The 22,603-nt window shown below is 35.4% G+C and overlaps 1 protein-coding gene across 7 annotated transcripts in view; it reads right to left on the bottom strand.

Moving 5' to 3' along the window:
• CEP126 (centrosomal protein 126) overlaps nucleotides 1–22,603 on the bottom strand; it is a 90,914-nt gene that overhangs the window by 20,157 nt on the left and 48,154 nt on the right. For 4 of the 7 annotated variants that reach the window (XR_012518015.1, XM_003923780.4, XM_074400473.1 and 1 more), the window contains 3 exons: nucleotides 11,878–11,990; nucleotides 8,446–8,521; nucleotides 3,032–3,241 (listed from right to left, as the gene is read on the bottom strand). Coding sequence is in view for 6 of the 7 variants with exons in the window: in XM_003923780.4 (XP_003923829.2) it covers nucleotides 3,032–3,241; nucleotides 8,446–8,521; nucleotides 11,878–11,990 (399 nt within the window). In the remaining variant the exon portion in view is untranslated. The other 3 variants (XM_074400471.1, XM_074400470.1, XM_074400472.1) reach the window with 3 other exon arrangements.

Raw genomic sequence — 22,603 nt, 5'->3', positions numbered from 1 at the left:
TAAGTGCATATAAAAATCTTTTTTTTTTTGAGACGGAGTTTCGCTCTTGTTACCCAGGCTGGAGTGCAATGGCGCGATCTCAGCTCACCGCAACCTCCGCCTCCTGGGTTCAGGCAATTCTCCTGCCTCAGCCTCCTGAGTAGCTGGGATTACAGGCACGCGCCACCACGCCCAGCTAATTTTTAATATTTTTAGTAGAGATGGGGTTTCACCACGTTGACCAGGATGGTCTCGATCTCTTGACCTCGTGATCCACCCACCTTGGCCTCCCAAAGTGCTGGGATTACAGGCTTGAGCCACCGTGCCCGGCCCATAAAAATCTTATGTATTTCTTCTGAATTAAAACTTTGCTCATCATAAAGTGCTCTTTTTTTATTTCTAATAATCCTTTCTACTTAAAAGTGAATCAACCCAGCTTTCCTTTGGTTAGAACTTGCTTGGCATACCTTTTCCATCTTTTTTTACTTTCAGTTTTTTAATATTCTTATGCTTTAAATGTATTGTTTATCAACAGAATATACTTTCAATGTAAAGTTTCATTTAACAACCTCTTTTAATTGTAACAGTTATTACATTTACAGGTATTGTAAATATATTTGTACATATAATTTTATAGTATTTCTTCTATGTTTATTTTTCTCTCCTCTGTTGCTTTATTTCTGATTGGTTTCAGTTTTTACACACCACTTTCCCTTCTCTACCAGTTTGGAAGTTGTATATTACATTTCTAGTCCTTTAGTTGTGACTCTACTAATTATCACAGGCATACTTCAATTATCAATATCTAAAATTCATCTATGACTTTAAATAATTCCCTAACAAATATCCTAGTATACTTTAACTTCATTTATGCCCTCCCAACTTGCATATTATTATTGGTAGGTATTTTCATTCTAAGCTTTTTCTCTTTGAAACATATACTACTTTATTATATTTATTGTTTTATGCAATGTTTGTTGAAATTTACTCTCTCCTACTGTCCATCTGAGGTTAACTGCACTTTCTGTCTGGTGAAGTGCAGTTTGAATTTCCTTAGTAAGTCTGCTGTTAACAAAGTCTCTTGGTTTTTGTCTGAACATATTTTTAATTCACCTTCCTTCTTGAGAGACATTTTCATGTTAAGAAGGTGTTAAATTTGAAAGTTACTTTCTCTCAGCGCATTGGACACACTGTCGTTATCTCCTGATTTTTTTCATGGTTTTCTGCCTTTTTCGTTGCTGATTAAAATTAACTGTGATGTATCTTAGTGGTCATTTCGTAAAACTCTGAAATGTGTTGGGTTGTTGAATCTGTAGGTTGGTAATGTTCAACAAATTGAAAAAGTTGTTAACCATTATCACTTTAGATATTGTCTCTGACCTTTCAGACCTTTTTATTTACTCTTTTGTGTCTTTTTTTTTTTTTCTTTTTTTTAAAGACGGGGTTTCACCATGTTGGTCAGACTGGTCTTGAACTCCCAACTTCAGGTGATCTGCCCACTTTGGCCTAGAAAGTGCTTGGATTACAGGCATGAGCCACCATGCCCGGCCTACTCTTTTGTGTCTTCTAAGCTCTATATGGTATTTTGTCTCTCTTTATCTCTCTAAAATATATTGTGGATGAATTTCTTTGATTCATATTCTAGTTTACTAATTCTCTCTTCAGATGTCTGTAATCTTGTGGTTAAACCATCTACTGAATTCTGTGTTTCAATTATTATATTTTCAAATTGCAGGCATTCTATTTGGGCCCCTTTTCACATCTGTTTGCTCTTTCTTTATAGTTTCTTATTCCTTGCATGTTTAATTTTGAAAATGACTGCATTTTAAATCTCATTTCTGATAACTTTAGAACATATAAGTATAGTTATTTATAGTTTGTGCCTGGTAATTTCATTATCTAAATCCTTTCTGGGTCTTTTTATTCTGCCTGTGGATTCTTTTGACTTTTTTTCTTCCTGGTGCCTTTTTCCTTATGGATTAAGTTATTTACTTTTATTTTTTTGTTGTGGGCTGCTCATTTTCTTTGGATTTCACTTGTGGTAATTCTTTGAGGACTGGATATAGGTCCAGAGGATATATAAATGTACTTTTCCCAAATGTTTTGGAATACTACCAGTTTGGGATCATACTAAATTAAATTATTTGTTTGAGATCTTACGAACTACTCAAGTAATATGAGTATGAGCTGTAAATTGGTGATACTTGTATTAGACTGTGATTCTACATTCTCAGGGATCATTTTTCCTCTGTCACCTGCTCACTACTGAAGTTTAAAAAAAATGCAATCTTTTTTTTTCTTTTAAAAGAAAAAAGTTCCCTCTCCCTGTGCTGCCTCCTCTGTGTATATATGTGTGGTGCACAGCTCTTTGGGTGGCCCAGCTTTATGGTGGAAGGATCTTCTATGAAACTACTCATCTTGAGTAGGCCTGTTCCCTTTTTTCTATGAGGCCATGAAAAGCAAAGTTCAATTTCACTCTATGAGTTAAACACCCTCTGGGTGGCCCAGCTTTATGGTGGAAGGATCTTCTATGAAACTACTCATCTTGAGTAGGCCTGTTCCCTTTTTTCTGTGAGGCTATGAAAAGCAAAGTTTAATTTCACTCTGTGAGTTAAACACCCTCAGGACAAAAGCTAGCTGCAGCACTCTCCTTATCTTTCTGAATTCTTATCTACATTTCGTTATTGGTCTCAAGAATTTCTTACATTCTTACTAGCTCATCACTATATTGCAGGTTTTAAAAATACTTAAGAATCTATGGTTGTTTTGATGGATGGTCAGTATAGACACGTAGCCTGTCCATTGTAGAAACAGAAGTCTATTCATATATTTCTAAAAGACAGATAAATCTGCCACAGAAGTTGATATCAGCACAAATGATATGGCATACTTGAAATAGCATTCTACTGTATTCTGAATTGTTATGCACTCAATTAAGTAGTTGGTAATATGAATACATTTTGTATTTTTCTTTTCAATTTTTAAAGTTTAAATTAAATTGTCTAAGTACAAAATTCAATATTTCTTACAAGAGGTGTTCTTCCATACTTACAATGTAGTCTTTCATTAAGATCATAAAGGGACTCGAGAATCTTCTGTTCTTCAGCTGATATTGTGCAGATGTTGAATTGCTGAGTTTTATTTAAAGGCAGATTTGATTTCTGTATCTGTTTGCTATTTCTGACAGTCAGGATCTCATCCTCAGGTGCTGATGCTTTCACTAGGTTTTCAGCCATCAAAAACTCAGAAGTACTATCTGAAACTACAGAAACTTACATAAATTATCCTTTGATCCCCTTTTGTCTTTGAGATCAGCCCTTGTGCATTCTTACATATACTTATACATACTTAACTGTCTGTATGTGTTCATATTACAAACAGAATCCCAGTAAATATCTGCTACTTGGATTTTATTTATCAGGATCCTCTATCTAGCATTTTCCCATCCTTCATTTTTGAAAAAAAGAATATTCAAAATGATGGCAGTGAGTTAATAAAAATTCCCAGTGTATTACTTGAACTAAAGAAAAAAATAGGTAATGTATATAGTTTTTGTCATATGCTTGTTATTCACTGGTAGTACAAAAAGAAGATGAAGGAGATGATATCAGTTATAATGAATTATAAATAAAAGAGAAGAAAACTTAAGGAAAGATTAGAAACTTTTGTGATCAGCTGAGCAGAACCAACGTCCTAGAAACAGACCCAATTAGATATAAGAACATGTGAACAAAGAAGCATCAAAGACTTGACAGAAGAGAAAGATGATTTTACAAATTAGTTGTTGCTTATAAAATAATCAATTTGGGCTGGATGCAGTGACCCATGTCTATAATCTCAGCATTTTGGGAGGCTGAGGCGGGAGGATCACTTGAGGTCAGGAATTTGACACCAGACTGGCCAACATGGTGAAACCCTGTCTCTACTAAAAATATAAAAATTAGCCAGGTGTTATTGTGAGTGCCTGTAACTCCAGCTACTTGGGAGGCTGAGGCAGGAGAATCACTTGAACCCGGAGATGGAGGTTGCAGTGAGCTGAGATTATGCCACTGTGCTTTAGCCTGGGTGACACACTCCATCTCAAAAAAAAAAAAAAAAAAAAAAAAAAAAAAGTCAATTTGGAGTTTTATTTCCCACTGTTTGTTTAAACAAATTCCAAAGAAATTAAAGACAAATTTAAGGAATCAACCCATTAATTAAAGCAACCCAGAAGAAAATGAAACAAATGTTTCTAAATTTCTATATTGGGAAAGTTCTTTGACAAAGTTTAAAAGTAATGGAGAAATCAGTAAGAAAAGACTAAAACATGTTTATTTAAAGCAAGTCTTCCCCAATAGACTTTAAATTTCTGAAGAGACTTTAAATATACAATACTTTTGTATATTTTGTTCATTATTGTAAATGTTGAGTATTCCTTATCCAAAATGTTTGGGACTAGATGTATTTCAGATTTCGGATTTTTTTTAGAGTTTTGGATATTTGCATATATATAAGATGTGTTGGCAATGAGACCTAAGTTTAAACATGAAAAAACTCAGCTGGGTGCAGTGGCTCATGCCTGTAATCCCAACACTTTGGGAGGTCGAGGTCAGTGGATCACTTGAGGTCAGGAGTTCAAGACCAGCCTGGCCAACATGGTGAAGCCTTGTCTCTATTAAAAATTAGCCAGGTGTGGTGGCACATGCCTGTAGTCTCAGCTAATTGGGAGGCTGAGGCAGGAGAATTATTTGAACTTGGGAGGCAGATGTTGCAATGAGCTGAGACTGTGCCACTGCACTCCAGCCTAGGTGATAGAGTGAGACTCTGCCTCAAAAAAAAAAAAAAAAATCATGAAAGTCATTTATGTTTCATATACACCTTATACACATACCTGAAAGTAATTTTATATAACATTTTAAATAATTTTGTCCATGAAATGCAGTTTGTTTATACTGAACAATCAGAAAGCAAAGACATTGCTGTATCAGCAACCTATGTGGATGACTTGTGGTTGTTTGGATCACTGTTATTCCTGACTCCAAATTTATATGCTACTGATAAGCAATAATGTTCTTACACCTATTCACACATAAGTACTTAACAGTAAAAAATATGATGTATCATTTATACAGTGAGAAAATAATGTGTTCAGGGCAACTAAGCAGCATGGTAATATCACCAGAATACCTGTCAGCTGTTCAACAACAGCAAACAAGGAACAATGACAGGGTTCCAATCTTAGGTATTATGCTACACTTTGATCAAATGGTTATTGTACACTGTATTTTATTTTTTTAGGTGAGAAGAAGTATCAGAAACAGCTGAGGCACTAAAAAGTTGGTCCTCTAGGGATGAGGAAAGACTCTGCTAGATGACTTTAAAATGTTTCTTCTAGTCTTCTGCCTCATTTACAATTTTTTTGTCTTAGAAGCCTCTCCTTGATTTTATGAACAGACATAATTTCTTTTTGCTATGTGTGTACACTGCTCTTGTTGTTCAATATGCCCCTCACACAATTTTCATCATATTGACAATTGGCACCTTTTTTTTTTTTTTTTTTGCAGTGATAACAATGTCATTATCACTATTAACATAATCATCTTAATTCAGAGTTCTTTTGGCTATTTCACCATTGGTCAATGAAAACCCCTGGAATCTTATCGATGTTAACAACTTCTTTGTATCCACTTCTTCCAGTTTACTATGGACTCTGAAGGTATATTTTTTGCTTATGTAATGAGATCAGACATCGATTTTTCCTCACTTGACATACGGAATCATTCAGTCACTACCTTGTTCACTGTTACTGAACATAGTTGCAGGCCAGAGACTGTGCCAGGAATGCACAATTGTGTCGTTAGTCCCTGTGTTCCAAGTATTTGCAACAGCATGTATGGCATCCTTCATGATAAACTTGCTTCAAAAACCTTCTACACCCATACCTCTGTTCATTGTTGCTGGTATGCTGTTCAAGAAACTGTTTATATATACTATTCATCTAAGGATACTCTGGTCACATGACTGAATTAATGAAGTAACATTTGGGGGAAAGCACATGGCATAAACATTATTTTTGATGAGAATTACAGCTGGAGGATGAACAGAACAGTTGTCAAAGAATAACAAAATCTTGCAGTCATCATTCAATCCAGCTTCCTTGATATAAAATGTTTGTGAAACCAATCAGAAAAGATGTCCCTCGTGATCCAAACTCTTTTGTTAGCATATTAATGGACTGGCAAGAAATTCACTCCTTGGAAACAGTGAGGACACAAGCTTTTGCTATCATAGCAAGTTTATGTAGGTGTGACTGAGTCATTAGCACACCCCAGCAGTTATTCTGTTTTTTTTTTTTGGAGACCAAGTCTTGCTCTGTCATCATGCTGGAGTGCACTGTTGCAATCTTGGCTCACTGCAACCTCCACTTCACAGGTTCAAGCGATTCTCCTGCTTCAGCCTTCCGAGTAGTTGGGACTACAGGTGTGTGCCACCATGCCCGGCTAATTTTTTGTATTTTTAGTAGAGACCGGGTTACACCGTATTAGCCGGGATGGTCTCGATCTCCTGACCTTATGATCCACCCACCTCAGCCTCCCAAATTGCTGGGATTACAGGTGTTAGCCACCACGCCTGGCCTATCCTGTTATTCTTAATTCTTGTAGGGACTTGTCTAATCAGCTATAGTCAATGTCTTCCTTGAGTAACACCACCGAAACAGTGATGTTTTATCAGCAACATATACTTGTTTTGGTATCAGATTTTCATCAGCAATGACCTTGGCAAACTTTTCAATGAATTTCTCTGCCACTTTGTAATCAGCAGATGCTTGATCACCACAAATCTTTAAAAATAATGCTATGTAATGCTGTATCTTAAATTTCTATAACCAGCCTGTTGAATATTCATAGTTCCCTTCAATTTTCAGTTCATCATGATAGATCTTTGCTTGTTTCATGATCAGCATACCATTAAGTGGCACATGTTCACTGCCACGCTGCTGGATCCACTCTTCCACCTCACGACTCAAATGTTCATTTTTCACTTTATGCAATGTTTTTACATTTTACATTAACTTCTGTTCTCTTCCAGTACAGAACTTCAACAGTTATCCTTCCGTTTCTTCAGGTCATATATTGTGGTCATTCCAACACAATCCTTTCCTATATGACATTTTACACTTACATTTCTGGTATAGTTTCTCCAACAGTGTGACTTTCTGGGCTATCAATAAACAGAAAAGTTTCCTCTTTTTCTTATCACTGCTACCCACAGGGGTGTCCTCAGGTCTTTTTGATATTTTCAACAGTATCTTTACATCACAAAATAGAGAAAAAGCAAAAAAAAAAAAAAAAAAAAATACAGTGAGTAATGCATGTAAGTTGGTCCCCTGTGGGGCCTCATGGAGAATCTGCCATTGGTACATGTACCATTTTATTACTCCTTGTGAACATGCTTACATGGGGGAATCTGGGTGTGGATGGAAACGATATAGCACAGCTGAAGAGGGTTGAGAAGATCTTTTTATCCCCTTGGGGATGCTGAAGAAACTGTGTGGTATGAACCTGTGTTTTGGCTGTGATCCATCACACAAAGTCAGGTGTGAAATTTTCCATTTGAGGTATCATGTCAGTGCTCAAAAAGTTTTGGACTTTGGAGCATTTTTGATTTTGAAATATTTGGATTAGGGATATTCAACCTGTATATCCAGTAGCTACCTATAAGCTGAAAATTAGCTCTCAATAATCACTTATTAGATGAACAAATAAAAATTAAAACGTGAAAATACAATATAAGTAGAATAACATGCAAATAGTAAAGTAGTGAAAACATCTTCAACTCATATAAGAATTAGAGTCCTTGATAGCTTAATAATTTGTAAACATCAGTAAGAAAATTTCAAAAATTTCTTTGAAAAAAGTACAAAGAAATAGTTCACAAAAAAATACACAGAAAAGCAATTAAGCATAATATTAATGAAAGGTATAGAAGTCAAAACTAATATAATACTTTTTTTGTCTACAGCAAATATGAAAAGAAAAGATTCTACCTCAAGTTGACATACGTCATTAGACATATACTACTAGAAAAATTTTAAATAATACTTTTCTGGAAAATACTTTAGCAGTATATATGAAAAGCCATATCAATGCTTATTTCTTTTGATCCAGTATTCATTTAATACACAGAGTTTAATTTAATAAATATTTACTGGGTGGCATTTACATGTCAGTTACTATAATTTTATTTCTACAGAAATAAGTAAAAAATCAGAAAATAACTTGATGTAGAAAGATGTTCAATAATATATTGTTATTTAGAATAAAGAAACACTGACGATGACCTGGATGTGCAAGGGGGAGGAGAGTTCAGGTTCTAAATGGTGGTTTAACAATTACATAATACGTTAGCATCTGAGAATAGGCATACAAGAAAAAAAAAAGTCAATGAGAAGAAAGATCAGAAGAAAATGTTTAAACTAAAACATACCTTCTTCAATATAAGAAGTACCCCCTGTAGTTTGTTTTGGCTCACTTGAACTTAGCTGGACACTTTGTCCAAAATTCTACAAAGATAGAATATTGAATTAAAACATATTTCCATATTTAAAATTCATAATATGTACATGAACTTTAAAAAAACTTTTAATTGCTGTATATATTTTTAGCTATAATTGTTCATGTAACTTGTATATTACATTTTTGAGCTGAATTCAAGAATTATTATAATAAAGATTTTCTATGGTAATTGAGTATTATGAAAAATGTTTTATGTCCACTAAAAAATTTTCAGGTTATGTTACTGTCCTGGATATTTGGAAAAGGTAAAGTAAGTTGGATGATAATCAAAAGTGCTAATTAGGCCAGGCACGGTGGCTCACTCCTGTAATCCCAGCACTTTGGGAGCCTGAGGCAGGTGGATCATGAGGTCAGGAGACCGAGACCATCCTGGCTATCACGGTGAAACCCTGTCTCTACTAAAAAGGGCAGAGTGGCACATGCTTGAAGTCCCAGCTACTCAGGAGGCTGAGGCAGGCGAATCACTTGAACCCAGGAGGCGGAGGATGCAGTAAGCTGAGATTTCGCCACTGCACCCCAGCCTGGGCAACAGAGTGAGACTCCATCTCAAAGAAAAAAAAATATGAATTAAATAAAAGGCAAGAAATTACCTTAAAGTTTAAAACCTAGTTGGTTTATCATTGTAAGGGTGAATCACAACTATTAGTCAAAAGCATCTGATTACAGTTAATGTCAAGGATAGGTAAATAGCTTAGGTGACAAAAAACAAATGGTGCCCCAATGCTGCACAGAACCTTAAAAATGGAAGTCTCAGAACACTGGCAAAAAGTGTATGCATCCAGCACTTTCTGAGAGATACCAACTTCCCTTTCCTGAATATGGTTTACCGCCTTCTTTATTCCCATTTTGTTTCACTCTTAGAGATAATTGTTTTCTCTCAGATAAAACTGCCTGGCTATGACTATAACATAGCTTTTGTTCAGTCTGATCTGAGGAGAAACTGCAGATTTTTGCAACAGCTCTCCTTCAGTAGATCTTATAGTTTTGTTTGATCTCCATTACAGATGTGAGATACCTTGGACTGAAACCCTGGTGCAAAATGGCAACTGTAAGTTTTCTGTCTTTCACTTATCTCTTTGAGATTTTCTCCATAAAGATGTCACGGGCTGGAGAAAATCCAGTATGGTAACATGCATTTCTTAATACAAAGTGACAAGGCCACTGCTGTAACTGAACCCTCGCTTACACTTAGAATAAAAAACAAAAACAAAATGAGACAACATAACAAGGATGACAAAATTTGGTTCAGGAACACTGACCTATTCTTGGGCTAACAAGACTTTGGAAGATGTGTAAGTGGATGTGTGAGTGGAAGATCTGTATGTGAAAGGGGAAGTGAGACTTCTGAAAAGGACACAAATGGACTCTAAATACAGTAAGACAGAATGCAAAAGATCAAGAGACAGAATAGAATAAGACATAGCAAAATTAAAATGAATTTATAGAGGGCACTAATAACAGGCATTTAAAATTTTGTTTGTTCATTTTCTTGGTTATAACAACTACATATTACTTTTAAATTTATAATATATTAATAAAAATAAAGAAAAATTAAGGGTAAGGATGTTTTTGCATTATGGATCTTGAGATGTTTGATGGGAACATGGCAGTTGAAATGGAAGGCTTTATTAGGCATTATTGTATTTGTAATCAGGAAGTTATGTCTGTAATTAACCATTATGCTATTAAGCAATGAAAATATGTGGGTAATGAGATTAACTTTATTTACATAAATATACAACTAAATGACTTGCTTTGCTGATGAGATAATTATTGATTATTCTCCATATTAATAATCTTATCCATATAAAAATCAGTATTTCCTATAATGTACAAATCATAGGACCCTCAACTGATAACTTGGAATATAAATTATTCATATGGCATTCTATTAAAAATATTCCAGTTTTATTAAAAAGGTCAGAGTGATATTTAAAGTGGAAACTCCAAGTGAAATGCTATTTACTTATCTATCTAGACTTTTAATATTCTAAGGTCAATCCTTGGATCAAGTTAGACCTCTAGAAAAATGCCATATTTGACTTCATTTACTTAGATCTTACAGAATTACTTCCATTTACTTTAGACTTAATTTATTTAATTTTTTTGAGAGACAGGGTCTCACTCTGTTACCTGGGCTGGAGTACAGTGAAACAATCATAGCTTACTGCAGCCTCAGACTCCTGGGCTCATGCATCCTCTTATTTCAGTCTCCCAAATAGCTGGGACTATAGGCATGCACCAGCATACCTGGCTAATGTTATTATTTTTACTTTTGCAGAGATAAGGTCTTGCTGTGTTGCTCAGGCTGGTCTTGAACTCCTGAGCTCAAGTAACCCTCCTGCCTTGGCCTCCCAAAGTGCTGGGACTACAGGCATAAGCCACCATGCCTGGCCATTATTTTAAAATTGTTACTATGTTTTTCAGTTTTATTGACGATCTCTATCTTGAACAGCCATATCAAACTCTTTATTCATTTGTTATGGAACTATTATTAGGAACTATTCATTATGTATTTCAAAATTCCCTATGAAAGGTCTTCAATGGGAAATGTTTTAAAAATTGTATCCCAAACCACATCATCAATATCCCTTGAGAATTATGTAACTCATCTAATTTTCCTTTTTGCCATGTCTTCCAGAAGCTCAGACACAAGTAGGTCATATGGAACTATAGTTGTCTTTATAGTTAGCATACTTTTTTTTTTTTTTGAGATGGAGTTGCCCAGGATGGAGTGCAATGGTGCAATCTCAGCTCACTGTAACCTCCTCTCGAGTAGCTGGGATTACAGGTGCCTGCCACCATGCCTGGCTAATTTTTTGTATGTTTAGTAGAGACAAAGTTTCATTATGTTGGTCAGGCTCATGTTGAACTGCTGACCTCAGGTGATCCACCCACCTCGGCCTCCCAAAGTGCTGGGATTACAGGTATGAGCCACCGCACCCGGCCTAGCATACTTGTTTCTTCAATCTGTGTCTCTAATTTACTTTTCTTTCTTTTTAAAGTATATATTTAACTTTGTTGAATTTTGTTGTGAAAGACCTTATTTTTTTTCCCAGCATTGGCTATCAATAATAACAAATAAAATAATAATGGTGATTTAAAGTTGGTTTAAAACTTTCACTAGTAACTGATTTTACAGTCAGTTACTGGAATACAGCAAGTAGATATAGTGCAATAATCTAGCATAAAGATTCTAAGATTGCTTCACAAATGACTTTGGCTATAATTATGTTTATCTTGTGGTATACAGTTTACAGGCACAGCATAGTCCTTTAAGAACCTATGTTTTCCAAGCAATTTTTCAATACTGAATAGAGATTTTGATGACTACTGTACTTACATTAATTTGCTCATTGTACTTCTGTCCTACAGATCCAGGGTTTTGTCTTTTCTGCTCTGAAATATTTCTCCGCTTAGTTTCAACAATTCGTTTTCTTCTCATAACAGTAGACCCTTGAGCAAATGCCAGCACAATGTCAAAAATTATGCAAGTTGAGTAGTTACTAACATCAGGAAAACTCTGTAAGTTTAATTCATCCGGTCAGCATACTTTATTGAGCTCCTCTTATATGTCCTATGCATGGTACAGTTAAAATGATGAATTGAACAAAATCCTTGCTTCTGAGGGATTTATAGTTTAGAGCAGTAACCTTCAGAGCATGATGTAGAACACCAGAAGGTTGCGTAAGATAATCCACTGGTGTGCTGGAAGAACATATTAGAATTCTAATTCATATTTATTATCTAAAAATTAGCAGTTAAACTTTACTCATGTAATACATGATAGACACTGGCACCCTGGTTATTTTGCAAGGTAGATGCTCATATAATGCATGAAGTAAACTCAGTTATCTTAGACGAGTTAAGGTTGCAAGCTTGAGTTTGACAGTGGTATCATCATTCATTAGGTCTCTTTAGCTTCCTGCAATGTACTAAAATTTATGTGTGCACAGGTAAGTGAATTTATGCATATCTTATAGTATCTTAACAAGTCCTCACAAAATAACAAAGTGGCTAGAATAACTTTTGTAGGGCTCCTACTATATCTATGATGTTTATTATTTAAGGTGAGTTGTAGGTACATGAATGTTTATCATATTTTTCTTTGCTTTTTTATGACTATTTAAAAACATATTCTTGCAAAATCACAGATCAAAATAATACTAATAATGCAAAGATAGGTAAACAACAGCAAGGCTAACACATTTCTTTTTCTCATTACAAACTCTTTGCCACATAATGACAGTAACATCACAAATTCAAAAATTATCAAATAATTGTAACAGTAACTTTTACTCTAAATGTATATTGTGCTGTGAGATATTAGCTAATTATACCATACAAAATGTAAAATTTTACTTTATGTTATATTTAACCAATTTCTGATTAAGGTTCTTTTTTTTTTTTTTTGAGATGGAGTTTCACTCTTATTTCCCAGGCTGGAGTGCAATGGCGCAATCTCGGCTCACCGCAACCTCCGCCTCCTGGGTTCAGGCAATTCTCCTGCCTCAGCCTCCTGAATAGCTGGGATTACAGGCACACGCCACCATGCCCAGCTAATTTTTTGTATTTTTGGTAGAGACGGGGTTTCACCATGTTGACCAGGATGGTCTCGATCTCTTGACCTCGTGATCCACCTGCCTCAGCCTCCCAAAGTGCTGGGATTACAGGCTTGAGCCACCGCGCCCAGCCACCTGATTAAGGTTCTTAATGAATATATTAGTACAGTAATATATGTATATGCTATATATGTGTTCAAAATTCTTTATTAGAGTACAATAAAAAGGCTTAGAATCCATTGATCTGGAAGAATGAATATAAATGAATTATTACCATAAAATACTTAAATTGGATGTATAGCTATAAACAATTAAATGAAAGTACAGAGGGTACAGTGACTACGTAAGAATAAGGAAAGGTTTCATGAAGTTTGTCTGAGCTTGGTCTTAAAGGAGTAGTTAACCTTCTGGGCCTGTTTTTTAAAAAAAAGTTAGTAGTAAGTTTACAAATAAAAGTGCACATTTATTTATTTATTTATTTATTTATTTATTTATTTATTTATTTATTTTTGAGATGGAATCTCACACTGTTGCCCAGGCTGGAGTGCAGTAGGGTAATCTCAGCTCACTGCAACCTCCACCTCCCAGGTTCAAGTGATTTTCCTGCCTCAGCCTCCTGAGTAGCTGGGATTCCAGGTGCGTGCCAGCACACCCAGCTGATTTTTGTAGTTTTAGTAGAGTTGGGGTTTCACCATGTTGTCCAGGCTGGTCTCAAACTTCTGACCTCAGGTGATCCACCTGCCTTGGCCTCCCAAAGTGCTGGGATTACAGGTGTGGGCCACTGCACCCAGCCTAAAAGGACACTTTGAGTCAGAAAGAACATTATGTATAAAGGCGTAATGATGACACATATTTAAGTTTCGTGGGGCCAAGGGTGAAAATTCATTTGGTCTGGGGCATAGATATGCACGTGTGTAAGCACTTACATGTCTTGGGAAATACATGGAAATGTGTGCATGTGCTTAATGATAAGAGCCTTACAAAAAAGCCTTTACTTGGCAGGGCGCAGTGGCTCACGCCTGTAATACTAGGACTTTGGGAGGCTGAGGCAGGTGGATTACCTGAGGTTGGGAGTTTGAGACCAGACTGACCAACATGGAGAAACCCCGTTTCTACTAAAAATACAAAAAAATTAGCCAGGTGTGATGGTGCATGCCTGTTATCCCAGCTACTCGGAAGGCTGAGGCAAGAGAATCGCTTGAACCCGGGAGGCTGAGGTTGGGGTGAGCCAAGTTCGCACCACTGCACTCCAGCCTGGGCAACAAGAGTGAAACTCAGTCTCAAAACAAAACAAAACAAACAAAAAAGACTTTATCTTTCAAGAAAGTAAGCTAGTAACTGAATACCTGACATCTGAGAGTAAGAAATAATAACGTAATACTAATATTTATTTAGCGTTTATAATTTGGCAGGTATTGTTCTAAGCGCTATAGGTGCTATTATCATCATTATTCTTTCATATAAAAAATTAAGATGAAAAAATGCTCAACATCACTAATCATTAGAGAAATGCAAATCAAAACCACAATGAGATACCATTTCACACCAGTCAGAATAACAACTGACTACTATTAAAAAGCCAAAAATTAACATGCTGGTGAGGTTGTAAAGAAAAGGGAATACTTATATGCTGCTGGTGGGAATCTAAATTAGTTCAGCCATTGTAGAAAGCAGTTTGGAAATTTCTCAAAGAACTTAAAGTAGAAGTACCATTTAACTTCTGTTTTATAAATCGCTCCACCATAAAGACACGTGCATGTGTATGCTTACTGCAGTACTACTCACAATAGCAAAGACATGGAATCAACCTAAATGCCCATCAATGGAAGACTGGATAAAAAAAGTGTGGTACATATACAACATGGAATACTATGCAAACATAAAAAGGAACAAGATCATGTCTTATAGCAACATGAATGGAGCTAGAGGCCATTAACCTAAGCAAACTAACACAAGTACCTAAGGAAACCAAATACTCCATGTTCTCACTTTTAAGTGGGAGCTAAAATTTGGTAATAAAGAAGGGAACAACAGACACTGGGGCCTACTTCAGGGTTCAAGGTGGGAGGAGAGTGAGAACTGAAAAACAACTTGTTAGGTACTATGCTTATTGCCTGGGTAACAAAATAATCTCTACACCAAAACCTAGTGACATGCAATTTACCTATATAACAAACATGCACATGTACTCCCAAACCTAAAAGTTAAAAAAAGAAACAAAATAATAAATTAAGGCACGGGGGTGGGGGGAGGATAAGTAACTTGCCTAACATCATGGAGCCAGTAAGGGACAAGCTAGGGATTCATCTCCAATTAGTTGGGCTCTAAAATCTAAACTTCTAGCTCTTACCCATATGGTAGTAATTTTCATTCTGATTTGACTGTGTCTCACAGAAATATATTTTACATTGTAACCTTGGATACATATGTAGTTTTATAATATATACTTATCCTCACAACATATGATACCTTCTAGTAGTTTCCATTCTAGAATATTCTAATTCTAAAATTAGGCTTCATTAAAAAATACTAGTTACCAGTTTTTTCCACCTGTACTGATATACTAAATGCTATATATGCAAAATGTTATAGTTTCCAGTGAGATAATTTGGGCAGCAATATAGATTCTATGTTGTTTTCTGTTCTTGGAATTTTCTTTCTCCAAATCTTGAGAAGTCCTCATTTTACTTTATCTAAAAAGCTTTAAACACCTTGCATAAAAATTTTCTTGTTCACGTAACTGCTGTGTCAAGGTTTTATCTCATCCCTCAGTCTGCTCATCAATCTTCTGAAGTCACTTTTGTACTTTCTTGATTGAATTATTTATCATTGTGCTTTATTGTTCTTTGTGTTCTTTTTTTGGTTTGTAGAAAGTGATTTATTTTAAAGAGAGAGACAAACAGGAGAGGGAGAAAGAAACAGCTAACTCTCACCCTGAGTGAGAGAATCCAGAAAGATGGAATCCAGGAGAGGAAAGCAGCTTCCACACTGAGTGGAAGGGAATAGAGAGAGAGATGGAGTTTAGGAGGGGAAGACAGGCTTCCACAAGAGAGTGTGGAAGGGGACTCCAGAAGGGAAATCCAGGATAGAGAAAAACAGCTTCCATGAAGGGAGTGTTCATGGAAGGGGATCCAAATATGGAGTCCCATTCTTTGTGTTCTTTGTAGTTTTGTGGATTGTAGATTATTGATCGCAGGAAAAGACACAGTATATGCTTAAAACTGTTTATGTATTTTTCTATTCACATACATGTGCTTAAATATTATCTAGCAATTAATACAATAACTGAGCACTTTGCTATTTTTGCAAAAATAATGTAGCTTGCACTGGTATCTCTGGCCAAATTCCTAGTTTCATATGAAAATTCTAGATATGATAGTTTCACCACCAAAACTCAAAATAAAACTACTAATCTTCAATAAAGCATTATAATTTTAAAAATCTGTAGTATTCTTAATTGTAAACATAAGAAAAAATACTGGAGATGTTCTTAGAATTATGGCTTTGGAAAAAATCTTAGAAGTTAACTAGTTCAACATGTAACCCCTGGATCTAAATTACTCGCAGGTGGACAACCACTGCTTGAATGGTATAGTGATGAGGAGCTACTACCTCATGGGGCATCCTTTTCCTTTGTTAGATAGTTCAAATCTTTCCTTATGCTGAGCTGAAAACCTCTCTGCAACTTTTGCCCTTTCATTTCAGTTCTGTTTACTCCTTCTTCTTTGTTATAAACCTTCAAATATTTGTGCACAGCTATCATGGCTCTTAGGCTTGTGTTTCTTTAATTGACTTTTAGACTGAACCTTTCCGCTCATAGCCCTGGGTAATCCCGGTTTGTTTATAAAGCTCTTAAAATATATCTACTAAAATGACATAGAATACATCAGAACTTCTAAAGATCTGCTTGTTATTGCCTAAAATTATTGTCTAAAATTATACTGACTTTGTAACAGCTCTGGTAAACTTCTATTTTTTTTTTTTTCTTTGTTTGGTGTGTGTGTGCACCGGCATGCGTGTGTGTTTTAACAAAGAAGAGTTATCAAGACTGCTATCTTTCTTCTTGGAAGTATAAAATTGATCTAAAAAAGACTAAATACATACAAGCAACCATAAAGAAACAGGCCACACCGAAAAAAAACTTTTAGTCATTAAAAAGTAAAAATACCAATCACAAATTCGCAGAAAAGAATCACAACATATATAATCCATGTTGGATCTGTATGTAGAATATATAAAGAACTTCCATCAATAAGAAATTTAAAAAAATATATAAAAATAGGCAAAGACAAGAACAGACATTTCATAGAAGATAGAATGCAAATGATGCACATATGAAATGCTCAACTAATTAGTAATCAGGGCAATACAAATTATCACAATTAGAAACTTTTTTTAAGGCATACATTTGTATTTTTATTATAGTGAGTTTCCTGACAAATAAAGCTAAGGTTTTTCTAAGGCTTTTTTATTATTAAAACTTAATTTATTGCTTTTTTAACATTTAAAGTTTTAAGATATATGTACAGGGTGTGCAGATTTGTTACACAGGTAAATGTGTGCCATGGTTGTTTGTTGCACCTATCTACCCATCACCTAGATATTAAAGCCCTGAATGCATTAGCTATTCATCCTGATGCTCTCCCCTCCCCACCTCAAGACTCTAGTGGGTGTTCCCCTCCCTGTATCCATGTGTTCTAATTGTTCAGAATATGCAATGTTTGGTTTTCTGTTTCTGTGTTAGTTTGCTGAGCATAATGGCTTCCAGCTTAATCCATGTCCCTGCAAAGGACATGATCTCATTCCTTTTTATGGCTGCATAGTATTCCATGGTGTATATGTACCACATAATTAGAAACGATTTCATACCGTATGACTGAAAAACATTAAAAAGTCTATCATACTTTTGGTGAGGATGTAGTAGAGCGGACTTTTGTATATTACTCTGGAAAACAACTTGGATTACCTAGTAAAGTTGAAAATACATATACCATATGGCTCAGCAACATGTGCATCAGTAGATGTACAAAGCTGTTCTTGGAAGACTTATTCATAAAAGGGAGAAACTAGAAGTAACCCAAATGTCCAATGATAGGGGAATGAAAACATGTTTGAACATTCATATGATTGAATGTGATGCAGCAATGAATATGAAGTACAGCTAACCTAATCAATCTAAAAAACAAAGTTGATTGGAAAGGCAAATCCCAGAAGAACACTGATAAAATGATTCCATTTAAGAAGTTTCATAACTAGACAAAATGACATATTGTTTGCAATACATTCATATGTGGCAAAATTATAAAGAAAATCATGGAATAATTAACATGAAATTCTTTGTGATGTTCACATCTGTAGCAGAGGAACGGGATGCAACTGGGAAGGAACATATGGGGCTTTGTAGGTATTGGTGATTTTCCTTTTCTTTCTTATTTTAGTTTACTTTTTTGGAGACTGGTCTTGCTCTGTTGCCCAGGCTGGAGTGCAGTGGCATGTTCTCAGCTTATTGCCATCTTCACCTCAGGACTGAAGCAATTCTCCTGCCTCAGCCTCCCAAGTAGCTGGAATTACAGGCGCCCACCACCATGCCCAGCTAATTTTTTTTTATATAGTGACAGGGTCTCCCTGTGTTACCCAGGTTGGTCTTAAACGCTTGGACTCAAGCCGTCTTCCCAGTCTCCCAAAGTTCTGGGATTATGGGCATGAGCCACCCTTCCTGGCCAGGTTCATCATTGCCATAGTTCTTTTACCAGTATCCTGAACCCTTTGCCTCTTAGTCTTTTTGTCACAACAATCAAACAACTCTCCCTCCCTCGGGGGGAAAATATTTGCTTTTCCTCTGCCTCCTTCTAATTAGCACAGAAAATTCACACCAATGTGCCAGGTATATTGGCTCTATTGTAGATTTATGATCATCATTTTCTGATGGTTGACATTACTGAGTATTCCTACTGTTTCTCTCATAAATTCACTCTCCTTCCTTTGAAATAATTATTTCAAACATCCTCCCCAAACATCGAATTTCCCCACTTCTCTCTCCTCATAAAATACTTTCACTGCTCATTTTTCTCAAACCATATATCAATGGAAATAAATTTCTAAAATTGGAGGAAAAGTTGTAGTTAGAATACATTAATAAACTCATATAAAAGTTTAAAATATGTAAAACAGTACTATATGCCTAATGGATATATCCATGGGTAACATAAGTAAGCAGAAATGGTAATGACAAACATCAAACTCAGAATAGTGATTATCTCTGGGGAGATAAGAAGATGAACAGGATCTGGGAGGGTTACACACAGGGCTGCTACATACAGTTGCACAACTCCAGATAGCATCATTTATATTATATCGTATGCAGCAACTTTGATACACAGAGATTTGTACAATATATGTTCTTTGCTATGCTAAAAATATTTTTAAATAAAAACAATTTAATACACAATGAACAAGGAGGATGCAGTGTCAATGTGTATAAGCCATTCTCTTCAAGTAGTTTAGCCATTAAGGGTAAGATCTATGACATTGACTTGAATAGCAGAACTATGAGACTTTTTGGTGGGAGATTAGATTTAGAGCAACGATCTAGTAGGGAAGAAAAGGTTTAAAATATGAATGAAATAGAAGAAACCATGTATGGATTAAATTTCTAAAAGTAAATCCTCTTTTGGTATTCTTGATTCAATATTCTCTTGCTGTGAGATTCTGCTCCACTATCTCAACTCTATATAGCTTCATGCTTGTTTCCTTTGAGATAAAACTTAAGCATATAAGTGAAATAAGAGATGCTTGGAGGTGGATGAAGGAAAAGATGAAGGCATTCACATGGCCCCATTTTGTCAATTTTTGGGAGATTAATTAGAATAAATGAGCAGGACTGGAAGAGTGAGCTTTGTGAAGAGGGGGAGAGATTGGAAAACATTGTTGACTAATGATAAAAGGATTGCTTGAAGTTACAAAGCCTAAAGAAAGTAACATGCCTGGAAACACTTAAGTTATATGAGCCCATATCTAGAAGAGCAAATCAATTCCTCATAGCATAACTTACAGGCTTTCTCATCTAAAAAAGAACAGAGATTGTTAAAGAATAAGCCCACCGGGGGCTGAGATAAAGATATAAACAAACCTTAAGGGAAAAGGTGTCAACTGAGAGAAATTTTGTAGGAAAATGACACGGACAGAGAAAGAACTTAGCACTGTCTGTTACTAATGGATAGCTATGTATTTTACCCTAGAAATATGATACGATTCCTGAATATGTAATTGGGTCCAAATAGAGAATTGAAAACAAATTAGAATAACTGATAAGTTTGGTGGAAATGTTTTAGGATTTGAGAAGGGGAGAACTACCTCCTTTGATTAAACGTCAGGAAAATACTGGTTTCTCCAGATAAATAAACATATCCCATTCCTTTATCAGAGGATCAGATAATTTTAATATGCTACTCTTTTGTACAAAAACTATTGGGAAACTTTATAAGTTTCCTAATATTTTTCCCAGTTAACAGAGTATGATATATGATACTTGCTTAATAATTATATTTACTATATGGCTTTAGTAGAAGAAGCACAGGACTTGGAACCATAGAGATCTGGCTCAAAATACCAGTTCTGCTACTTACTAGCTCTTGACCTTGGGCAATTCTGCTTACTTCTTTGCAAAACAGTGTTTTTAAAAATATTTATTTCTTAGTATTCTTATCAGATTTAAATAAGAAAGTAAGTATAAAACACTTAGTCCTGTGACTGGTACAAGGTAGAAACTCAAAGAGAGTAAACATCATTTTTATTTTAGAATATTTAATCTGTACAACACCTTCATTTTTTTTAAAGTGTTGTGAAAACTAAAGTTACATTCTGAAATGACTGGATAAGAAATCATAATTTTAGTGAGAGAAATAATTTTTTAAAACCTAGATTTTTGTAGACAAGTATTGAAGATTTTTAGATTATAGTGTCTGCATTTAGCTTCCCTTCTACTAATGTGGCTTCTATCCATTAAATTCAAGTAGAGTCTGGGTGACTGCTAAGTGCCAGGCACTGTTAGAATTTGCGAATACAGTGATGAATTACACAAACGTCCCTTGTCCTTAAAAACTCATGGTTTGATTGAAGCTGACTTTGAATATTAAATTTTAACTCTCATTATATATCAGTATTTATTCGTACCTTTGGAAAAAGTTGTTTTTCTGATTGCCTTCAGACTCCAGTCCTAACTTTTTCTCAATATGCAACTGTTTCCTATTGGCAGGAAAATGTATTGCCTTGTAGTTTATTCCCTCATAGGAGGAGAGAAACTTTATGAAGAATCAACCAGCTAGTAAGGGCAATGGCATTCTATAGAGAATTAATTTTCAAAAATATTTCAAGGCAATGATATCCTTTTTTTTGCTCTCATAAAAACCAATAGTCAGCAGATAAAAGCAGAGTTGCCACACTTTGGGAAAGAAAATGGGAGAATTAGGTACCTCTAATTAATATTAGTTTATAGCAATTTAACAAACATTTTAAAGTAAAACTACATGTATTCACTTGTTTATAATAATTTAAACAATATTTTTCACTGTGCTTACTTTGATGGAATATTTGACTACATTAGTAATGACAGAATAATATGGGACGAAAAATCAGATCCTATTCTTTGTCCTGCCTCTTTTAAACTAACAGGACTTCCTGACGCCTTACACTAAAATTAACTCCAGATGGATTAAAGACTTACGCATAAGACCTAACACCATAAAAACCCTAGAAGAAAATCTAGGCAAAACCATTCAGGACATATGTGTAGGCAATGACTTCATGACCAAAACCCCAAAAGCATTGGCAACAAAAGCCAAAATAGACAAATGGGACCTAATCAAACTCCACAGCTTCTGCACAGCAAAAGAAACAGTCATTAGAGTGAGTCGGCAACCAACAGAATGGGAAAAACTTTTTGCAGTTTACCCATCTGACAAAGGGCTGATATCCAGAATTACAAAGAGCTAAAACAGATTTACAACAAAAAAAACAAGCCCATTCAAAAGTAGGCAAAGGATATGAACAGACACTTTTAAAAAGAAGACATACATGAGTCCAACAAACATATGAAAAAATGCTCATCATCACTAGTCATTAGAGAAATGCAAATCAAAACCACATTGAGATACCATCTCACGCCAGTTAGAATGGTGATCATTAAAAAATCCGGAGACAGCAGATGCTGGAGAGGATGTGGAGAAATAGGAACACTTTTACACTGTTGTGGGGAGTGTAAATTAGTTCAACCATTGTGGAAGACAGTGTGGCGATTCCTCAAGGACCTAGAAATAGAAATTCCATTTGGCCCAGCAATCCCATTACTGGGTATATATCCAAAGGATTATAAATCATTCTACTATAAGGACGCATGCACATAAATGTTCATTTTGGCACTGTTTACAATAGCAAAGACCTGGAACCAACCCAAATACCCATCGATGATAGGCTGGACAGGGAGAATGTGGCACATATACACCATGGAAT

This window comes from Saimiri boliviensis, chromosome 6, assembly GCF_048565385.1.
Source record: "Saimiri boliviensis isolate mSaiBol1 chromosome 6, mSaiBol1.pri, whole genome shotgun sequence".
NCBI classification, from domain to species: Eukaryota; Metazoa; Chordata; class Mammalia; order Primates; family Cebidae; genus Saimiri; species Saimiri boliviensis.
The sequence above is the reverse complement of the archived record's forward strand: the minus strand, read 5'-3'. Positions and strand labels throughout refer to the sequence as shown.